Source organism: Rhododendron vialii, chromosome 13a (assembly GCF_030253575.1).
Source record: "Rhododendron vialii isolate Sample 1 chromosome 13a, ASM3025357v1".
Classification (NCBI taxonomy): domain Eukaryota; kingdom Viridiplantae; phylum Streptophyta; class Magnoliopsida; order Ericales; family Ericaceae; genus Rhododendron; species Rhododendron vialii.
In genome coordinates, this window is record NC_080569.1 from 9,759,744 (window position 1) to 9,783,109 (window position 23,366).

The window sequence follows — 23,366 nt, forward strand, 5'->3', positions numbered from 1 at the left end:
TTTCAGAAAATTCAAAACCCCTCTTTTAGTATAGGTAGGAATTTTAACTCGACATCTTTCTTCGTTGTACTTCCTAATATATTTGATCAATTTATTGTTTGAGAGAGACTATAAGCATCTCCATTTCATTCATCAAATACTATTATCAAAAATACTTTTAGAATAATGGCTTGGAGATGCTAACAACTTATAGAACGAATGAAGGATCCAAACATGTGCCCAACTACAACAAACGAGCCAACTCAAGTTGAGTGGTAAGTTGGCTTGTGACTCGTGAGTTGATCAAGTTTCTTTTGTTTGTAAGTAGCATAGCGAATTTTGATCAAGTTGATTACAATTAATAGAGTTCAAATAGCTTGGTTTACAGTATCAACTTTTCTGTTTGGTAACTAGTAGTATCAACTTTAGTTAAATTACAATAATTTAACGAGATCTAAAATGTGCCCAATTTTAAATTTAGTATATACACATAAACATAATAACTAGCCAACCGGGCGATCTCAAATGCCTTTTATCGAGTATAAAAAAGAGCCGAACTTAAGCAATCAGGCCCGCATGATGCTCATGTCACGATCATGAGCGAAAACAAGAAGAACGTAGGAGTACCTTTTAAATGAGATTAAAATTCTTTACACCGGCGGCGGTGTAAAGAATTTAATCTCCTATTAAATTCATAATAGATTACTAAGAGTCCGTTTCAGAAAGGAAAAAAAGTCTTTAAGGAGGTAATTTCAAGCTCAAAAATTATGGGTTTATTGAATCTAAAAATATGCAATATGAATCTTGTTTGAAAGATCTCGATGAAATCTTTAATACGATGCAAAAAAAAATTTGAAAAATTATTTTTCATTTACATTATTTTTGAGTTTAAAATTTTGAAATAAACTGTTTATTTTTTAAGAAAGTTTCTGAAACGAGCTCTAAAAGTCACAAGAGCAATAATTGAAAAAGGGAGGAGAGAATTTCGAAGAAAGAATATACTTGTCCACGTTCTACAATTATTTATCACACACCCCATCCTCAGATTTGAGGAGCTGTTTAGGATATTTTGCAATAAAAATTTACCTTTTTAAATCTGAGCCATTCAAAAGTGTTTCGAACTGCTCGAATGAAATGACGGGTAACATGTGGCAATATCCTCTCCGCACCCAAAAATTTCTCAATAAATGGACAATTAATTGGACCCAAGCATTTTTTGGGTCCAGGAATACACCATTTGCATAAGCTTTGTGTCCACATAGTTCAGGCCCAAGCCCAAGCCCATGCCTAAAATGAAAAAAAAGGAGGGAAAATGATGGCTAAAATGTATTTTGATACTAATTAATACCCGTTAAATACATGTTGAGAATATCTGTTATTACTGAAAGGATATTAATTATTAAAATGCGTCATTAACCGTTATTTTTTAAAAATTAAATAAAATCCGGGTATCAAAAAAAGTTTTACCGATCCGATGAATGATGAATCCCCACAGGTAACGCTCCCAGACTCCCCCAAAAACCTCCCCTTCGTGCTCGCCGGTAATCGACGATCACCGTCGCCGAAGCCTCCGACTGATAACCCTCACGTCTCCGACCAAAAGATTAAAGAAAAAAATGGATGAAGAATTGTTGGAATTGCAGCGACAGTTCGAGTTCGCTCAACAAGCCAAGTCCAGCATCCGCCTGTCCGATCGAAACGTCGTCGAATTGGTCCAGAAGCTCCACGACCTCCGCATCATCGACTTCGACCTCCTCCACACCGTCTCCGGCAAAGAATACATCACTCCCGTAACCCCCCCCCCCCCCCTTCTCTCTCTCTCTCTCTCTCTCTCTCTCTCTCCCCATAACATACATACGTTTAGATATATACACGCCATTCATCCATTAATTTAATTTAATTTATTTTCTATTTGCTTTGTGATTTTAGGAGCAATTGAGTCTTGAAATTGTCGCGGAGATCGAGAAATTAGGGCGCGTTTCGCTTATCGATCTTGCTGACGCAACCGGCGTAGATTTGTACCACGTAGAGAAACAGACTCAACGTATAGTATCCAATGACGCGTCGCTTACGTTGATTAACGGCGAAGTGATATCAACGTCTTATTGGGACACGGTGGCAGAGGAAATCAACGACAGGCTTCAGGAATGCAGTCAAATTGCGCTGGCTGAAATCGCGGCGCAACTTCAAGTCGGTTCCGAGTTGATTGCAACCGTGTTAGAGCCGCGACTCGGGACTTTGGTACCTTGTTTTAACAATTCCATGTCGATTTCCTGTTCATTTCCATGAAAAGTTAGGGTTGATAAACGAGCTGTTTAAGCTTGCTTCATTGAAAACTTAACGAGCTTACTTGTTAAAGCTTAACTTGTTTATGAGATGAAATAATCTCGAACAAGCTTTAATCTAGTCGATCTCTTGAGTAGCTTGAATTTTTTATATATTACAAGGCGAGTGAGTCGAGTAGTAGCTTGTTCCAGCTTGGTTTGAAAACTTAACGAATGTCAAAAAAATGTTCAAGCTTTGTTTGTTTTTGTTTCAAACCGACCTTGAATGTGCTTTAAACGAACGAGCGCGAGCTTAATCTCGAGTAGCTTGGCTTGTTTATCAGGCCTATGAAAAAGGTTAGGAGTTTGTGAATGTGATTCTGTTGTGTGGTCTATATAGGTGAAAGGTAGGCTGGAAGGTGGGCAATTGTATACTCCTGCTTATGTTTCGCGTGTTAATGCAATGGTTTGTGGGGCTTCAAGGGGTATTACTGTCCCGACCAATTTGTCAGCAGTGTGGAGCTCGTTGCAGATGTTGTTACAAGAAATGGATGGAGCCAGTGGCGTGGCTGTTGAAAGTTCGTTCTTTCAAACATTGTTCAACGGTTTGGTGAAGGACGGCGAGATTCTTGGATCACTTCGTGCAGGAGTTCACTGGACGCCTGCAGTATTATTTCACACCACAATTTGTGTGTTTTTTTTTTTTATCTACGGTGGTTCTTCGGTGTTCTGATTGCATTTACTGTGTTCTGTGTATAGGTCTTTGCGATTGCTCAAAAGGAATCTGTAGATTCTTTCTTTTCACAGGTTGGAAGCCTTACTTTTCCACTTGTTTCTCAAGTTTTTAATTTGTGATTTATACTGAGAAATCATAGTTCAATATGTAAAATTTTATGTATCTCATGGCTGATTTGACTCATGCAAGTCACTTACCGAGTTACACATTAATCCAGTGTTTAGCTATTTACTATGAAACTTGTAAGATTCTCATCTATGTGGATAGAATTGGTTGAAAAGAGGTCAATGTTATTAGTATTCGTCCTACCAAAGATACCTCTGGAGTGATGGTAGTAGAGAAATCAACCAGATATGGTAAGCGGGGTTATGAGTGAGGTAGGTGTGTGTATCTTAGCAGCAAATGGTCTGTTATCGGTTTTGATTGATGAAATAGAAGGGAAATTGACTTTGACATTTTGGTTTAGTGGTTGGGGCCGACAGGTGGACGATACAATGGGGCACACCTGAGCTTGAAGGGACGGGTGATGATTGTAGATGAAAAAGTAGTAGCTTAGCACGTAGCAGTCATTTGGCTACCATTAGTTTTTTCTATCCATAAACCAAGGGGCATTGAGCCGTACAAATACTTTAATATAACCGTAATCTTCTTGTGGTTTTCTCTTACTTAAGAATATGATGATAGAACTCAATTGCTGCCATTAGCTAAATTGATACTCCCTCCGTTCCTTATTGTTGGTCCCTCTTAGAAATTTCAACTTTTGAAGGAGACATGTAATGATTGCATCTATATTCAAATTGAATGCCGTCATTTCCTTTATTACCCCTACATCCTACCTACTTTGCAACCTATGAAGCATGGATACTCTATTTTGGCCTCCGTATCACGTATTGCATCTGTATCGGATACCGATACTCTTGGATACGTATCCAAAACGTTTCTTAAAGTATCTTGCTTTTAGAATTATTTTTTGGTATCCCGATACGTTTCGGATATGCACGGATACGTTTTGGATACACACGAGGGTAAATATGTTATTATTTAAAATATATGAGTTAAAATTGCAATTAGGGCTATTTTTCTTTTTTTCCCACAAATCGACACCAGAAAGGCAAAAACACACCGACGATATCCTCTCTTTCGTCTCTCTCGACGACCTTGCAAGTCTCTCGCCTCTCTCTCTCTCTCTCTCTTTCTCTCTCTCTCTGTGTATGTGTGTGTATATATATATATATGTATATATATATATGTATAACTATATAGATACAGTTATATATGTATAACTATATGTAAATATATCTCTCTCGGCATGTGAAATGGTGAACTTGTGTAATGGAAAACTTTAATCATTAATGGAATTTTAGGAATTAAAAATTATATATATAATATAATTTTTATTTACTTTTATATTCAACGTATCCCCCAACGTATCGTATCCTTCTTTTTGGAAAAATCACGTATCCGCGTATCTGTATCGTATTCGTATCCCGTATCCATGCTTCTTAGTTTGCAACAATTATTATTCACCCATAACTCTATAAGGAATATTTCTGGAAAATCATCAAATTTCTACTTCTAGTTTTAGAAAAGAACTAGTAACATTTTGGAACATCCTAAAATGGAATAATGGACATGGACTAACAAGTAGGAACAGAGGAAGTATATGAATCCACAAAGGAAAGAATTCTATTGTATTTGAGAGTTTAGCATACGTATGCTAACAATGTTCTAAAAGAAGGATTTAATCGCCGATTAATCGGATCACCGATTAATCGGAAATTTGGCCTAACTGATTAGATTAATGCCTAGTCGGTTGAATTAGTAGGTCAGGAGGTTAATTGGAGTTAGTTGGCGATTAACCGGCGATTAGTCGGTCGGCGTCTAGCGGCAATTAGTCGATTAATTGGTTAATGGGCGATTATTCGGCTATTCGGCGATTAATAGGGGTAAAATCTATAATTTTGAAAAATCAAGGGGTGTAACTGTTATATACTCATACCCGTTTAAGGGCTTTGAATCACAGTTTTTGGGCTTGCTCAACTCCCAGTCATTGATTGATCGATCTCGGAGTCACCTGTCATATCTCTGTGAAACCCTAAAACACGACATCTCCGAGCCGCGTATCGCCTCTTTCTCTCTCTCTCTCTCTCAAATTCAAGATCTCCTCTCACTCCACGTCTCCAACGACCTTGAACATTAATTTTTTTTTTTTGAATAGCCCATATCCATATTGACACGTTAGTGATTCTAGAAACAAACTGTAGTAATATTTTTTATTAAATCTTAACACTAAGTGTAATATTGTTTGGTGTGTATAAATAAAGCTATTATAATTGGTAAGTGACTAATAAATGAATGGCCCATACCCAGTACCAGCGGATATTATAACCATGTTAACAGTTTTTTGTAAAGGAGAGATTTCTATGTCATATTTGAAAAACAATTGATGTTGATGGATTGATAGATGAATGTTCAATTTTTTTATAAGAGTTGTGGGGAGTATTTATATATAAATAAATAAAAACCCAACTAATTGCTACAAGCCGATTAATAGGTCTCGAAGCTCGAAGGTGGTCGACCGAGCGACGAATGCCGAGCGACTTTTAGAACATTGTATACTAATTACTAAGCGGGTTTGGAGGCATATATGTGTATTAACTATTGAGTTCAGTGATAGGAAGCCCATGCATTTTGATTTTTTGAACATTACCCTATTGCCCTGTTTTTTACTTTCCCGGATATTGAGCTGTATTAATATTTCTTGCAGCAGATTCTAGGAATGAAGCTATTGGAGCATTATTATACTTATGTTTTTTGTCTTTTCATCAACATGCTTGCTGGAAGTTCTGTATACTCTTGGGGTTTTTTTTGTTTATTATGGTTTCACTATGCAGAATTCTTTTGTTAGCTATGAATTTCTGCACAAACTTGGAATACCCCAGCCCATTCAATACCTGCAGGTATCTTGATAGTGTTCTGTTGTTTTTTTCCTCAAGTAGACTTCAAAGGCTACAATTTCTAAGTACCAAGTATTACTTCTCTGGTTTTTATCTAATTAAAAGCGTTTTTGTCCACTCCAATTTAGTCCAGATACCCTGAAGGTATTCCACTAGAATCTATATTTGTTCATCCATCAATGATTGAGATGTTGGATGCGGCTGCCGAGGATGCCATAGAACGCAATAGCTGGTAAGGGCCTGACTCTGGCATGGAATTTTTTTTTATTGCTGATTCTGTCTATTTAGTTTCTCAATGCTTGTTGTTTCTCAATGAGTTTCAGATAAACGAGAAATATATCTGTTATTTTGAGTGGCATGCCTTGACTATAGATTCTTTCATGCTTTTATTTAGGTAGTTCAAAATGGTGGAATACTGGCTCCACCTGTGCGTAACCTGTTTCTTTTCAGTCATTTACTATGCCACCGTAGCTTTTTCTTCCTTTCCTAATGTTCTACAAAACGTCAAATGCATTTTGCAAAACAATCAACAATAATGTAGGCCAATTTGGAGTTGTTGTCAACAATGTACTTGCAGATATGTTCATATATGTAGATATAAAGGTCCCCTCATCCCTTTATGCCAGCACTATCAGGTCAAGCCACTTGTACAGTTCTTTCTCTCCAGACCTAATTGTTTGGATTGCTGCAGGATTGATTCCCTTTCAGTTTTACCAGCATCCTTTGCATCCCAAGATGCATCTAGGATTCTGTCCCTTTGTCGATCAGTTCAGGTGGCCGTGAAGGTGATGCTCCGCTAACTCACGTTATTTGCTGTTGCAATTATCTTTCTGTTTTGGAATATTTCGGCAGTTGTTTCTGTTGGCATGCTCTATTTACTTCTTTTTTTAATGTTGCTTTTCAGTCTAATAAAGCACTCATCTTGGGAGAATCATATGTTTTCGGCATGGGATTTGTCAAGGTACAGCCATTGAGTGATTGACCTACTAGTTTTTCTGTTTTGTTTCACTTCTGGTATTAGATTTTATTGTTTGTATTTGCTAGTGTTCGTGCATTGATGATTGTTTGGATATTTATAATGGATCTCAAACTGTGGAAAGAAGAAAGTGGGATCAGTTGGTAGGATGACTGAATCAGTGTATCAGGTCAAAGTGACTGGTGTGGTGGATGGAAGATAACCTACGTCGATAATTGGTTTCAGAGGTCTTGGCCTCAATAATTCTACCATTGTCATGATTTGTATATGCATCACACCTGTGGTTTTGGCACAAACTGACAAAAGTGAACTACTTGTTTGGCATCCATTTATGTGGATGTTCAGCTGTTGCCATTAGGCTGATATGATTGTTAGGTTTTTGATCTCATGACCTTAATCTCATCCCGCCCTCCCTATGTGTGTGTACGTATATATGTATTCTATTTTTGACGTGGCGATTAATGTGCACAATGATCAGACCAGTTCAATAGTTCAACTCAAACTTTTTCTTTAACTTCTAACCTTAAGCCATGGTGAATCTTAATAAAGTGTTACACCTAAAGCTTACATTTTGGTGCAATCATCTTTATGCTTCTTGGTGAAATCTGATTCTTGAGAATATTCTTTCTGTAACTTTATGTGGTAGGATTTGTTTGATCGCATGGAGAAGGAGACAGAAATCTGCAATATTTCTGGGTTTTCTGGTATTGTGCGTGATGATCTACATGCAGCTGAAGAAGCTAAAACTGGAAAGGAAACGAGTAGCACCCTAGCTGAGTCCAATGAAATTGTTAATGTCAGTAGTACTAATAAACAAGGTTTTGAGAAGGGTTCAAAAAAGAGAAAGGGAAAATCAGCAGGTAAGACAGGGCCTGCTGAAACTGGTCCAGATACCCAAGAGCCCACCATCCCTTCTAAATCTAAAAAGAATCAGAGAAAAGGAAAGGATACTGCTGCTTTTCAAGTGTCGGATGCAAAGTCAGGTGTCAAGAAAGAATCGGATAGGACGAAGGAGGACAACCTTTTTGTCTCAGAAGAATGGCTAATTGAGAAGATCATGTCACTATTCCCTGAATTTGATGAACAAGGTTATTGAATCTTGTTGAGATTGTTCATTCTTATGTTCTCAGGGGGTTAGCCTTTTATTTTGTATCTCATTCTGACAGACAGTGGTCCAACTTTGCAGGTATGGATGATCCTGAGACAATTCTTAGACCTCTGGCGAATCATGTGAGACCAATGCTGCTAAATTCATGGAAGGAAAGAAGAAAGGTGGCATTCACTGATAATGCACAGAGAATGAAGCGAGTACTTGATAATTTACAAAGAAAAATCGATGAGGTGAGCGAGCCATTTGGTATGTTCTGAATTTTTTAGTTAATTAGTTTGGACTCCATAGTATTCTTTATTGCTCCACTGGAAAGTTGTCATTGTTGTGGTGGAGCTGTGTACCACATTACTTGATGCAACCATCGGTCACCAACATAGCAACTTGTGTTTTTTTCTACTTGTTTAGTTTTTTTCATTTGAAGTAGGAGAACATTGCACTAAAATTCCAGCACAAGTTTGATTGCTCATTTGTTACTTATGAGGGAAAAAATAGTGCAGTTGTATGGTAAGCTGGTTCTTGTGGAAAATGTGTTTAGTAATCTGACATGTTATGCCCTTCCCATTATTTTCTGTTTGCAGTCTTTCTTGAATATGCAGCTATATGAAAAAGCACTAGATCTGTTTGAAGATGACCAATCAACCTCAGTGAGTTTCGTTTCTGATTTTACCGTCCATTGTTTTGCTGTTGAAACTATGAGTACATAAGACAGTTGTTCTATAATGCACAGGTTATACTGCACAGACATTTGTTGAGAACCACAGCTACCTCTATTGCGGACACAGTATTACTTAACCTGGTATCACATATGCACCATTCCCTTGCTCGTTTACTACTTTCAAAGATTCAATGTTTTAAAATCCTTGTTGAGATGTACATGAGCCCTTATGCTATTTGTCCTCTGGAATGCAGGACATACATGACAAGATAAAGAATGGAATTGAAGTTGAAGAATCTCAAAATCCAGAATCCAAATCACTAAGTTCTGGAGAGAGAATAGCTTTTGTATGGGCTGCCTAATGAAGCTCTGTTAACCTTCATAACTAATTTTGAGCTGTAAATTTTCTTGTTACTTTTGTTTTTACAGGCAAAGAGCTTACCAGGACTTCTTTCAGTTAAGGCTGTTGCACTTGTTGAATCTTTGGAAGGGAAGGTGAGTGCTCGTTTGTGGGATCACACTGATCTACGTTTTTTTAGAATTTGGTGGGTCAGGATAGATTTCAATGCCTTCCTGTGCAAGTTTGTGGGTGTTTTACTTCAGTGAAGCACCGCCATTTCTAAGAAGGGGGGAGGTTAAGGTGCTTTTAGTTTGTTTATTCTTTGTTATATATTCCATTTTCCTAATGCAAATGCAAATGCTTTGTTCTTATAGATTTTACAGCCTTCCCCTTTTAGTGGTTCCCTTTTTATCTACCATTGAAAAAAGACAAAATCCATTATCCCAACTGCTTATTTTACATCCTGGAAGGCATCAACTTATTATCTGGAGAACTTTATGATACAGCTTATCATTTGTTAGGCCATAGAACAACTCTGAAGTTAAATATCGTATATTGCAGAGTGTGGAATCATTTGTGACTGCATTCAGAGCAATGGCAGAGGAGAGGTAGGGATGTTGATGGTTTCTTTTCTCTATTTGCATCTTTATGAAACATTTGGATGAAGATGAAACTAAGCTTATGTTACTTCACTTGTTTGCTATGGGTATGTCTGCAGTGGGTTAACTTTGAAAAAGCTTGATAAGAAATTAGAAAGAACGCTTCTGCACTCTTATCGTAAGGTATACCTTCTTTTTCAGGGCCTCTCTCTCCCACACACACAAGACACTTGCAGACATCAAACTTACAAAGTTTATGGAAGCAAGCATTTTAATTTCTTCAGGCAGGTGCCCCATGTCTGTGCATTAGCCATTATAATAGGGAATCTGAGTTGACTGGCAGGTGGAGTGTTTGGCTTTGGCCCTCGAATGCCTAGAGTAATAATGTCTGAGGGTTCACAATTCCTCATAGAAATGAGGGTTCACAATATTTAGGGCACACTTTAGAAATACAAATGATTAACTTTGTTCATTGGGTTTTCTCCTTTCCTCTTTTCTTCTTGTAGATGTTAAGCTTCTGCTGTGGTGGAGAGTGGTTATCTCTGAGCCTTGTTATGATCTAATGGAAAATTTAATTATAATTAAAGTGCTCTGCATTTGCAGGACTTGATTTCCCAAGTTTCTGCTGAAGTTGACCCAGTTCCACTTCTGCCAAAAGTTGTATCCCTACTGTACATACAGGTCAGTCCATTTACAGGTTGTAGTTATTTTCTCTGTATGACCTGCGCACAAAAAGGAAGGCATGCTATTACCTTCTTTAACATGTTCTTTTGTTTTTTATTTTATCGAATAGGTTCATAATAAAGCTCTTCAAGCCCCAGGGAGGGCCATTTCTGTTGCTGTTTCTCGATTGAAGGTATGAACAAATGAATTTCCTAAGTTCCAAAAAAAAGAAGGTATGAACAAATTTTCCTGTTTTTCCAAGTAAAGAAAGGTCCCCCAAAAAAGATGCGACAAAACCCTTGGAAGTACTGTAGATGTTCCAGTACCATGGAATCTTTATCCAAATTAGGCTCAAGAGATGACCAGTTGGACATGGATAATCTGATTTTTGGCATGTTTTGCTGATATTCCCTCGGATGAAAAGGGCCTTCTAACTGTGTCAATACATTATGGTACCTAGTATAACTTTTGTTGATAAGTACAACTATTGGTTCCTAATCCCCTATATGCTACAAAGCGATTTTGTATCATTGGCGTCTTATATGTGTCTGGATCTATGTATTCTTTATCCCCAAAGCTTGCGTCAATGTTTCAGGAGAAATTAGATGATTCGGCGTACAAGATCCTAATGGATTATCATACTGCAACTGTGGCCCTTTTAGCACTCATGTCTGCTGCAACTGGTGATGTGAGTTAAATTCTGTATTTTTCCTCCCAACTGAATTGTTCTTGTAGCTTATAAGTTATGTTTATTCTGTTACATTTAAAATCTTTTTAGCCTCTTGTTGTTGGAAGTTGGGATTGGTTTGTTATTACTGAAGGAGTTAAAACATATAGTTTCTGTCTGCAAGGAAAAATTGTTCAGTTGATTTCTTGGAAGGAAGTGTTGGTCAGCTAAGATTATCTCCATTGGTTGGTGGTACCATGGTAGGATGGCAATGCCAAAATTAAGATTATGGAGTGCTACATCCTACGGTGTCAAAAGGTCATCAGTTGGCAATGTTGCTCCAATGGTTCAAAAGCTTTTTGTGCTAAATTTTCACGAAATGACAAATGAAAATGCTACCTGTGGGTCCCATCGAGCAAAAGATACAGAAGAGATGATGTGGCACGAATGGCAGGCCGACCTTGGGGCCCAAAGTCTGACAATGCCAATTTTTGACGGGCCTTGAGAGGATTTCTTAAGTGGAGCTGCTGTAAGTACGCAATAGCTGGACCAGCCTATATAGCACCCCATTGGAGTTGATCTAACTTTTGAGACTTTTGTCATGGACCATGATAAGTTGAGCTATAATAATAGCACTAATCAAGGTTTTAGATACCATTTTGGTTCCGCTCACAAAACATTTGACACAACACTAATCGGAGCCCCACACAAATAATCGGAGCTGTTCAATTTGTTTAAAACATGTTTTTAAGGGATCTCGTTAAAAATCAACTCATTCGAATATCAGTAAGAGCTTGATTAGCTCATTCAATTTTATGCTATCAAATTTGACAAAAAACAAATGAATGAACTGATCAAGCACTTACCGATATCCGAATGAGTTGATTTTTTATGGGAACCTTTAAAAATACGTTTTAAACAAATTAACGGCTCCGATCGTTTGCAAGGGACTCCAAAATGGGTCCCACAAAAAACTTGTGTCAAATGTTGTGTGAGCGGAACCGGCCCCTTTAAGTATAGCTTCAAGCCCGGTTGATGCAATTAATATGCTGGCAAATCCTATTTATCCAGAGTTGTTTTTCCCAACTGCCATTATTTGAATGATTTATTACCTCAAAATTCGTTATTTTGATATCTTTTCAGTAATCCTTTTACAATTGTTCACTCTGCCATTATCTATTTTCCGTACATTATAGTCTTGTGTGATTCTGTTATATTCGTTCTATCTGCCATTGATCTGTTGGTTATTCTAAGTGTTTCGTAGTTTGTTCTTCAGACAGCTGTTATCTTTTCTGGTATATTTTGTTTTTGCCATTATATGTCTGGAATCTCCAATGTTGCCATTTATATATTTGCCGTTGCTGAAATACCACAAAGTTTCTTGATCTATTTAGAACCATGTCGACAGTTGTTTGCGAGGCTGGTAAATTTTAACAGATTCTTATTTTTTTCATTTTTTACCACGAGACCGCTTACTGAGACTGTGTTTGTTTTGCTTTGTGGTTAGGATGAGGACTGTACATCTGATAGAGTTTTGACGAAAAAGGAGCTGCTGGAAGGTCTAATGCCAGAGCTTAAAGGCTTGGTCATGAGCTCCTCGCAATCTTAAATTCAAGCTTAGATTTGGCATTCCCAAAATTTCGTTTTGAGAGCAGAATAACTCTTCAACCTTACCCCTGTTTGGTATACCTTTCATTTAAGCTGTAGATTCTTTCCACCCCACTCTGATGATCCAATTCCTTTAGGCCCTTACTCGACCTGATAATTGTAGTTCCATGCTGTCAGAAAAAATGGATAGTCTACATTCAAAATCAACTAGTCCTCATTTTTTTTTTTTAAAAGAAGCATGTTTTGAAATTACATGAATACTATTATCAGATCTTTAGTTTTTTCCATGAATAATCCACATGAGTGTTAAAAATGGATGGATCAGATCATCGAAGTGAAGTGAAGTCAGTAGACGGCCAATGGGTCAACAATCCAGCGCTCTATAAGAGGTGGAGAGAAGCTGAACTATATACTATTTTTCTGGTTCCTTCCCGATGAAAGTTTGTAGAAAACAGAAGATAGGTGACTCTTGCAGATCCCTGGAACAAATTGTAATGGCCTACATCTCAGGACACTGGCAACTTGCACATGAAAATATGGCCTCTGCGCGAGAAGTGATTCTCGAATGCTACTGATTCTTCGGTATGGTTACTGCCAGTAACTTACTGGTCAACTAGCAGTATGTAGTACCTTTTATGCTGATTACATTTCCTTTGATGGTTGGATATGTTTGTTGCCGTTCTTAATACTTGTATGACATGCAAGAACTGACTGAAGATTAAACGAACAAAGGTTGTGTAACGTTCAAGCCATAATGAAGGCTCTCATTTGAAATTTCCTGTTTTATGGTAGCACAAATCAATCAATCATACAGCGTATCTGAGCAATTTACTATACGCATGCTAGGTGACTGGGTTTTTGACTGGTAGGGTTGCATGTATCTAGCCCGGTCTCCAAGCAACCCTCTCAGACAAATAGACAATTATTACTGATAGCAATGAACTCGCAGTGAAGTCTATTGCCAGGAAAACCTTTTCGTAGCCACCGAATGAAAACTGCACTGTGGTTTTAATTTTTTTTCTATTGCTGAATTTAGCTTCATATAAGAGAAAAGGAGGCTAAATTAAATACCACTGGAATCACTAATAATGCTAACTGAAGGAAACCTAAAGAACGGATTCTTGAGTTCTAACAATAACCTAAGCTGAAACTTTACATTGTAAAATGAGAACAAAAGTTACTGTTGAGGTAGAGCCTTTCTTCTCTCTAACATATCAGTATAGATAACAAAATTATCCTGCGGGAAAACAAGGTAATCCATTCAGGTGGTGAATATTAAACTATCAAATCATCGGGTGGGAAATTAATCAATCGTATTTCAACAAGTGTCAACGAAATCCAAACCTTGCGAAGCGTTTCCCATGTGTTCGGATCAAAACATATGTAAGACCCTCTCTCGTACGTGTTTGTCTTGACAAGCGGCTCCATGTTCGAAACCCTTGTAAGCCACAGACGAAGTTCTCTGTGATAAAACCAACCCCTTTTGTACCTGCACACAATAAGTGTAACACTACTCTTAGCAAAGTGCGCCCCTACTTGACTATCTAGTAGGAACAGCAGAGGGCATAAATGCCACTTCAAGTGCTGATGAGCTCTCAGTTGATTGGAAGAAGTTGCTAGTGCAGAAATTGTAGTTATGGTAGGCATGAGCAGCGGTCTTTGCTGGCTTTAGCTTATGGTGAGAGGGTTGAAATGAACCCCTTGAGATTCAAAGAAGGTAACTCCAACCAAAATTTCTTTTGTACAAAATTCTGTTACCATTATAATGGTCTGCATTGGGCCAAAGGAAATAAGCCCCACTTAAATTTTGGGATCTCTGCTGAATCAGCCATTATCAAACGAAGGAAAAATTGTGATGTTATGACACTAGTTAGGTGTACAAGGACGAGTGCAATTAGTGATGAGGAATGAGAATCTCTAATGGTCAGGGGTGTCAGGGTGTGCTCATTTTGCAGCAATAGTATTCATTTTCTAGACATGGAAGATGAATGGATAATGATTAGCTGATCATGCACATTGAGGAGAATATGTTGGCAAGGTAAAAAATGCAATTCTTCCAAAATTTGAAAACTCATCGTAGACAGATTTCAAAGTTTTATCTTTGTGTGTTGTGTTTTGTGAAACAATGGTATCTGTATGTTGAAGTTCCTTTTTTACTTATGATTGGAAAGTTACTTTTTAACTTCTTCATTTTTTAAATCGGCAGTCAGTAATGTTAGAATAGTTAGATTAGCACTTTGAAAGAGGAGTTGAATCCCTGACCTCCTTACTCTTGGCATCTAAGTGCACACCTTATGCGTTGGGCCAAAGGCCTATCGGTAATTTAACATTCTTGGTCTATTGATAGATATCATAAAGTATGCCCTTGTGTTCTGTATAAGACTTTGTATGATTACGTTTTATGTACATTTTGGTCACCGCTGACATAAAATTCTGGAGCCACCCCTGGCAGCATCAAAGGAAATGCACATGCGTCAATACAAAATCAAAGTGGATAGAGTCGAGAGAGCATACAGTTCATTCGCAGCATATATCTGGGCTTCATCTTTTGGCATGCTACATATCAAGAACAGAAGTTGACATCAGTTTATACTGACAAGATTCACAAGTACAGGGCAATGATCAAGAGTCAAGACTCAAGAGGCATACCTGTGAAAAATGTAAAACAATGTGTCCATTGGGAACTTCGAGAAATAAGATTGCTGCAGCAAAACCAACAATCATTTGAGTAAGAAGAGATACTGGGTAGCAAGACAGGCCGATTAAAAGCAAGAAGCAAGAAAGTTACATGTAGAGAAGGCATTTCTTTAGCATAATAACATTGTGGAACAGTAACTTCTGGGTCACCCTTGGCAGGTTCGTCAGACCAAGGAGATCCAAATGTCTTGTGAAGATTTTCAGCGGAGTTTAAGTTCAACCCAAGCGTTGTCAGATCAATTCCAAGGGCAAGGGATGTCAAGTGAGGATCAGTCAATCCTTATTACACTCAACAAACCAAGCAAACAAAATGGATCTGGAGCAGCTTGCATTGACTTAACACCTTGATCTGTATATGACTGATTTTGACTAGATATTTGCTGCAGCCGAAACTGATTCCGATTGCTATGCTGTTGATATTGCTGGATAAGCTGGTCATGTGACACCATACCAGAATCTATATTCGGAGAGTTCAGAGGTCTTAATCCTATGCCAGGTGGACTGCTGGTCTGGAACAATGTGCAACGAGCATTTGACAATGAAACAGATGGTTTAATGGATAAACCAGATGGCAAAGACAGGAAAAGAGAAATTTCCAATATGCAAATTAGCAAATATTAACTCTTAATCCCTCCCATCTCAGAAGCAATTTCAATTACTTGGAACTGGACAAGTAGTAAGATAATTAACAAGCAGCTGATTCTAGATAGCAATATACTCCCTCCGTCCCATATTCTTGATCCTTCTTTCCTTTATGTGTATGTCCCAAAATTGGTGTGCAGTTTGAAAAGTCAAAGCAAATATGTTGTTGCTTTCCGAAGCCATCCATTATAAATAGCTATAAATGTATTTGAACGCGGAAGAAACTGGGGACAAATTAGGAAATAATGCCATTGAATTTGATTCCAAACAAATTAATTGCATGCAAAAGTTGAAATCCCAAAATAGGACCAAGAATATGGGGTAGAGGGAGGAATGAAATGGTCATTTCCTACAAACAAAATCGGTTTCTCAGAATAAATGCTGTGACGGGGGAGTCGTGCCCATTCTCTCTCCGGGCACGAGCAGGATCATCCAAATTGAAGACCAAATATATGTACATGATGTAACGACACCAAAAAAAATCGGGCCGAACTTATAACAGCCCCTTCCACACGTACAGGTACTAGCACTCATGGGATTGTAATCCCACTCACGGAACAAGCAAGCTAGGGGTTCCATAGAAAGAGGGCGCTTTCACTGAGTTGCCTACCTACTTCATCTGAGAGTCTGTTAGCAAGAATCAAACTTCAATTGAGCCGGAGGTTGTTCTATCATTCAATCAATTTGAATAAAAAAAATGAGAATAGAATCGAGTTAAATAAAATTGACAAGGAGGAGGGAATTCGATGAAATTCAATTAGATTAAACGCGATTCAGAGTTGGTGAACTGAGGAAGGGGGCAGGTACTATTAAGAAGGAGAGTGCGCACTTCCTTTCACTGATAAGACGGTGCAGACGTTAGACTTTCAGTAAATTATAATATGGCGCACAAGACGAGAGACTTCCGGTTCCTCATTAATAAAGGTGAAAATCCTATGAGGCATTATTTGGAACCAGGCAAGGTGGGCATTCCTTCAGCTCTGAGGTTGGATGGCAGGAGAATAAGGATTTCTATATGAGAACCCTTATATACCACTTTGATTTCTAATAAACGAATCAAGGCATCATCTGAACACACCTGCGGACGATAGCCTGAATAAGCAGATTGGAACAAATCCGAGCCATGTAGATGATCCTGGTTTACACCTGAAAAGGATATGCCACTGCTACTAACTGATGGAGGATGTCGTTGTTGCTGTTGCTGCTGTGGACGATGCGATGTGTATATTCCTCCCAAGTTGAATCCAGAAGACCTCCCCATCTGCATGTTGTAGCATACTATTATGAGGGACAAACTCAAGAAGCGCAAAACATCGGATGATACTACTCTAATGCTCATGTGGCATAATTTTTTCAGAAATTAACACTAATGGAGAAGTGCTGATACTTTACCATGGACATAGCATTGTCATGAAATTGTTCTTCCTGGTGCAGGTCCATAACATAATCTCTACCGCCTGCGAAAAAAGTAATACGCTAGTCATTATGATGTGGTTCAAAATGCAGTTTGTAAAACGATGCATTCCAACCCAAGCTGTATGTGGAAGTACAAACATTAGCCATATTATATGTGTGGAGTCCGTTGGCACTTTGACCCTGCCAAAATCTTCCATCACAACCAAATATTGATCAGGGAAGCACAAGGTAAAATTCATGCACGTTAACAGAAAATGACATAAACATGCTTATCAGAGGATTCAAAGCCAAAAGAAATTATCGCATGAACAGTTGCTTTACATCCAAAGCCACAAACCGCAGGGAACATGAAATTTTGTTAATCCAACAACTAATGATGACTAGATAGCTGAACCACTAATTATCCACCGTCGAATTAATTTGGTTTCTAAGATATTTATAATTTAGGAAAAGTACCAATTACTTGGGCAGTTTGTTCATGCAAATTAAAACTGTTGGGGCAAATTCTACTGGCAGTCACTGCACAATACACATCCTTTTACCAATATGTAAGTTACCTGTAGGAAACCACATTTTCCATCATCAAAGCAAAGGAGAAAACTTGGGGAGAAGAAACAACCAAATATAGAGCTATGCGTATCTGTTATAAGCTAGCAAGCATTGATACATTGTACACATCTGGTTAAGAAGCACACATGCATACAAATACATATTAAACCTAGACACGAACTATTAAGAGCAATGAACATGGACAGGTTACATGACGTTCCCAACTCTTTACGGGGTACGAAATTGATGGTTAACACCAGATGAGCCATTCATAAAATGATTACAAGTACACTTTGTTGTAATGTCCTCCCCAGGAAAAAAGGGGGAAAAAAACTTACATTACGTATGTGACAGTTTATCCTTCAAAGAATTATAATGGAAAATAAGGCGAGACAGAGAGAAGAGAGTACGTGGCAACCTTTATATCCCGGTAAAGCTAGAAATCTTCATTTTGGATGCTGAACTCTTGGTTTTGCTGAACAATAGGACCAACTCCAAGACCCTGTTTAAGAGGCAAACCTGAAAAACTTCGGTTTATATAATGTGCTAGTAGCGGGGGTAAAAACTTAAAGAGTACTCTCTTAGGCAAACCAATAACTAATTCATAAAGAACTACCAAACTTACCCAATGGTCCTCGAGGCTCTCCAGAGGAACTAGGGCGGCTGGTCAGCTGAGGGAAGTCATTTATGTCGAAAGGGGAACCATCACTGGAATTTACATCATTCAGCATTCCCATAGACCTCAGATTATTCATTGCTTGGAAATGACTTTGAGATAGGGGGGCACCAACATTTGCACATGAATTTTCTAGCATAGAAATCACATGTGGAGGAGCTGAATCCACAAAAAAGGATTCACTATACCAAAAGCATAAAGTAAACTATCTAACATGTCCTAAATAACCCTTTAGAGAGAGAAATAAGAATTCGAAGGTCATAAGAATCAGTAAACAGAGTAACCACTCCACCCATTAGGATTCAATAGCCAACCACAAACTAAGATACTTGAGCAAGTGTTAGGAGAAAAGAAGGGAAGGAAGAAAAAAAGAAATAAGATGATCCCACAGACAATAATGATGCTCCAAGCTAAGTGAATTTCTAAAACGTTGAGATGAGAATATATGTGTCACGAACTACCCTGCACCAATCAAAGGGATGACAAATATGCAACAACGTGGATTCTGAAGCCTAACTCCATAATCTAAGCTTTTTCAAGCCACTTAAGGAATGACCAAGGTACACGTCCTTTTCCAGATTGACTGATTTTAGAAACAGCGATTTATGCAACAATACTCTTAAATCATACAAATACGTATTGAGATGAAACAGGACCTTAATACTGGGAAATAACTGGCAGTTATCAGCATATGAACGGTTTTACAATGGCCAATAATCCTGTGGCAGAAAATTTGATCTTGCACAATCTTTAACAAAGCAATGTTTTTTCTATCCACCAGCTTTACCCATCCATAGTGCAAGATGACCTCAGAAAACCAGTCACTAATGAATATGAAAGCATTTATGCCTGAGATGCTCACAGATCATCAACATTTTGTGGTCAGTCAGTAATGAGGGGAAAAGAGGTAAACAAAACCAGGAAAATCTCAAACACGGGTATGCCCAAATTTTTAAATCAAGGTTTACGCAGAAGAAGCAACATTTGTGGCGATGTCCATTCACTCAGTAAAATACTCTATAAAACAGTCTTCAACTGTAGTATGTAAGGCTTGGACATCTATCCTAACCTTGTTTGCAGCTTTCCGCGCCTCTAAATACATTGAATAATTAGACTAACAGTCAAAAGGCAAAACCAACATTATGTAAACCCATGACATTTAGTTACAAGTACAATCTTGAAGTAATATACCTTGTTGAAGCATGCCGCTCAGTCTACTCGGACTTTGCAGGCTTAAATTTCCCAAACCAGTGTTGGCAGTTAGATTTAGGCGAGAAGCAAGACCAGGCACAGATAATCCTCCACCAGAGCTCATGCTCCTCCCAACGTTGCCGCCACCAACTATGTTTCCCACTGTGCTGGTAATCCAAGGACCTGCATTTCCTGCACTCCTGTTACCAATTGCTGTGGACGTTGACAAAATCCCAGGAATAGAACCACCCAATCCGTTTGTACTGCTACTATATTCGGGGGTTCCAACAACATTCATTCCAAGTCTACTTGTCACCCCTGAATGAACATGCGAGCTTCTGCGATACAAATCGACACATTTGGATAGAGTTCAGCAAGAAAAAAATTTACAGCACAACTATATGAAAAAACTCTTTCGTAGACATTTTGACAATTAAAGTTAATTGAAATGTGAGAAACAAACACAACCACCAGAGAAAAGACCATCAAGAAGATTCTCTGATGCAAAACATATACTAGAAAGGGTTCCAATGGGTTGTTGAACCCCAAGTGAAGGAACGTTATTTACCGTAGTGATTCTAGATGCAAGAGTGTCAGCCATGTTGGGAACACTGAAGCTCCCATAAATGTTATGCAGGCCTTGACTGGTTCCTGTAGAAGTAAGCTTGTCTATTTATGTATGTAGTTTGGAACCTACTGAGTCGTACATGGAATACACTGACCTGTGTGTTGAAAACCAGCGGAGGCTGCAACAGATGGAGCAGAGGAAGATGTACCCAATCTGGTCAGAGATGACTGCAGAAAATGACATAATTTAGTACTTTTGGGATATTGTTTACCAGAAACAAACTGAACAAGCACCGGTAATATGCATATCACAGTTAAGTCATTTGTAAGTTGACACATAGCATAGAACTCATTTACAAAACCCAGAATTAAGACCAAAGAAGTGACATACAAATAAATACAGGATGCGGCGAGACAAACAAGGAAACGTGGATTACTGAACATAACAAGAGGAAATCAAATGAATGACAATCTTCATGGATATCATGTGGGACAGGAAGTAAATTGTTGAAAAGCAAGTGTCCATAACTTCCTCAGCCAGTGATGAGACAGTTCTGAGCTGAAGTAATAAAACTAAAGTCTGCTGGCTATAGGATACTGCCATAAGCCCTTAACACTCCTTAATTACAATGGAGATCTGGAACCTCAAATCCTGCCTCCGACAATTTACACATCAGCCTTATGAAATTCCCTATCAAAGTCTATAAGCTGCAAAAGAACCTCTCAAAGAGTGTTTTATTCACTTTGGACACAGCCTCCTATATTGCTTAAAATGTGACCAGCCTTGAAGTTGTTAAGGATAGAGAAATTTCTTGTTCTCTATAGTTTGGATACTCTGCTAGAAAAATACTCCCTCCGTTCCTAATTCATTGTCCCTCTTTGGGAATCCCACTATTTAAGGGAGCATCATTATTGCCTAAAAAGAACTTTACTTTCCTGTTTTGCCCTTGAAACTAGACTTGTGTGATTGAAATTGAAAAAACAGAGGTCAAATCCATTTGCAATAATGGCGTCTTTTGAGAAAAACAGAGAGGACAACTCTTACCCTATAATGGTGCCAACTTTTGAATTAGTTTGGTTTGCTAAAATAAATATCTAAATCTGAAGAAGAAAGGGCATAAACGGAAATTAGTAGTCTTTTTTGGGTTGACTTTTGAAAATGGACAGAACACCCAAAAAAGGAAAGATGGACCTTCAATTAGGAACGGAGGGAGTATTTGCACATGGTAGTGCTGAATTGCAGAAGGGGATGCATCACATTCGGTAGGATTCTAATTATGTTCAATCAGACAAAACCTTGTAATGGCAAGGAACCTCTCCAAGGCAGGCCATTTGGGCCTGCCCATACAGAATAAACCAAAAATACCTGCAACCACTCGCAAACCACAAACACCGGTTAATCTGGTAAGATACAGGAAGAGACGGACCAAATATGTCAAGAGTTTATGGCGCATCCCATAATTAATGCACTTGACGGGCTACTCGTGTTGGTTTAAGTTTCTCTTTCACGCATCCTCTTACAGATTTTTTAGAAATACTACGTTGATAATGTTGTTGAGTCCGCATTTTAAGAATAATCTAATCTGATCAGAAAGAGTTTGATTTTCAAAGTCCAATGTACTTCAATTTCCACTACTCCCATAGGAATGCAGTTACTCCCACAGGCAAGTAATAACTAACAACGCACAATATAATGAAGAAAGACCACATGCAAGCATCCAATTTAGGGCAGAAATTCTGAATGTTAAGTCCCAAGTGAAATGGATAAACTACAGATTTCATACCCAGTACAATAAAAAAACTCCATACATGTACAAAATACAAATTGACCCAAACGAGCTTAAGAGACAATTAATCCACAAGTATGATAGATGTTGAAAGACTTCCGATTCCGATAATGACATGGAAGAGTTCCAATTGAACAGGGGTTTAGTCTTTAAAATAATTATTTTGCTCCCACTAAACTGCTGACTTGCAAACTGATTATCCAATGTCCAGAAAACATCCCAAGTACTAAATGCCATGATGCTCATGAAAATGCACATAAAAAACGACATTCCCTCACATTGAAATCCAAAATGAATCACTATTCGAAAACTAAGAGGAGAAGATGCTCAAATATCCATCATATAATTAACCACATTGGAGAAGTGAGGAAGACGAACAGAAAAAGACGAACTCAATTAACAGTGCCAATATACAAGATACACAATTCATACCCAATAACAAACCGGAAATAATCCAATCTTTGTGGCTAACACATCATCATAGTTAAATAAAGGTTGCATAAAGAAGGGCAATACATCTAGTAACCCTGACATCGCAAAAATGTCACAGGTCGTGCCAGGAAGTCTTCCTAGAATCCTAGCTGAGCAACACTTTTTCCTTAAAGCTGCAACCATATTCAAGCACAAATCACAAAGGACCAAGAGACAGAAAATTAACCGGGCAATGGAGAAAGAAAGTCTATGCACACAAGTGGAAAGGAGAATGCGAGCAGCTAGTTAAGCTACCGTGTCCTGCAATTCTAGTAACACAACTGTCAATCTCAACCATTTCGCTCTAAAGATAAATACAGTACCGTCCCAAAATCTTTGTCTGATTTGTGATACAATGACCTAAAAATAATACAGTACATTTTTTTCAAGAGAAAAATCAACAAAAAAATCTGTAATTTACTAGATACAATGAGTTATTTTAGTTTATGCAAAAAAAGTTTGAATTTCTTCTTTAAAACGTTGCATCATTTTTAAGTCCTCGTTCAGGGGACTGGACAAACATTGTAAGAGAGAAAACATAAAAGTCTCCCCATTTAGGCATAAGACAGTGAACTGTTACAACAAATACAAACTCGCATGTTTCTTAGCTATGCTGTTCCAGACACAGAACTATCAGAAAATCACCCAATCAAAATGTATACCGATGATACGTAAAGGCCTAGAGACTAGAGTTCATTGAAAACTCATGAGGACTTTCCAAGAGCTAAACCCTAGAATCTGTTTTTTATAGTTTTCATCCATCGATAGAGAATCAGACATTTCGAGAGTTCGAGTCCACTATGTTGGCATCAAAA

General features: G+C 38.1%; 1 protein-coding gene and 1 pseudogene across 1 annotated transcript; one reads left to right on the plus strand and one right to left on the minus strand.

Annotated features, from left to right (window-relative positions):
* The first annotated feature begins 1,420 nt into the window (after positions 1-1,420).
* Positions 1,421-13,366, plus strand: LOC131314803 (E3 UFM1-protein ligase 1 homolog). The gene is made up of 20 exons (XM_058343655.1): positions 1,421-1,769; positions 1,909-2,220; positions 2,644-2,910; positions 3,003-3,050; positions 5,874-5,939; positions 6,065-6,168; positions 6,628-6,721; positions 6,841-6,897; positions 7,559-8,000; positions 8,099-8,253; positions 8,602-8,667; positions 8,751-8,819; positions 8,933-9,025; positions 9,108-9,173; positions 9,580-9,626; positions 9,737-9,800; positions 10,221-10,298; positions 10,411-10,473; positions 10,876-10,968; positions 12,455-13,366. Exons 1-20 carry the CDS (start codon positions 1,596-1,598, stop codon positions 12,554-12,556), a joined length of 2,460 nt encoding a protein of 819 aa, XP_058199638.1. The 5' UTR covers positions 1,421-1,595; the 3' UTR covers positions 12,557-13,366.
* A 229-nt stretch (positions 13,367-13,595) lies between these two features.
* On the minus strand, positions 13,596-22,685 carry LOC131314806 (probable NOT transcription complex subunit VIP2; annotated as a pseudogene).
* Between the last annotated feature and the right edge of the window lie 681 nt (positions 22,686-23,366).

Bases quoted from the DNA above. Each gene is read 5' to 3' on its own strand.
- LOC131314803 (XM_058343655.1), top strand. From the start codon at position 1,596: ATGGATGAAGAATTGTTGGAATTGCAGCGACAGTTCGAGTTCGCTCAA. The intron at 6,898-7,558 runs GTACAGCCATTG...TTTATGTGGTAG, and splicing joins TCGGCATGGGATTTGTCAAG to GATTTGTTTGATCGCATGGA. The intron at 8,820-8,932 runs GTATCACATATG...TCTGGAATGCAG, and splicing joins ACACAGTATTACTTAACCTG to GACATACATGACAAGATAAA.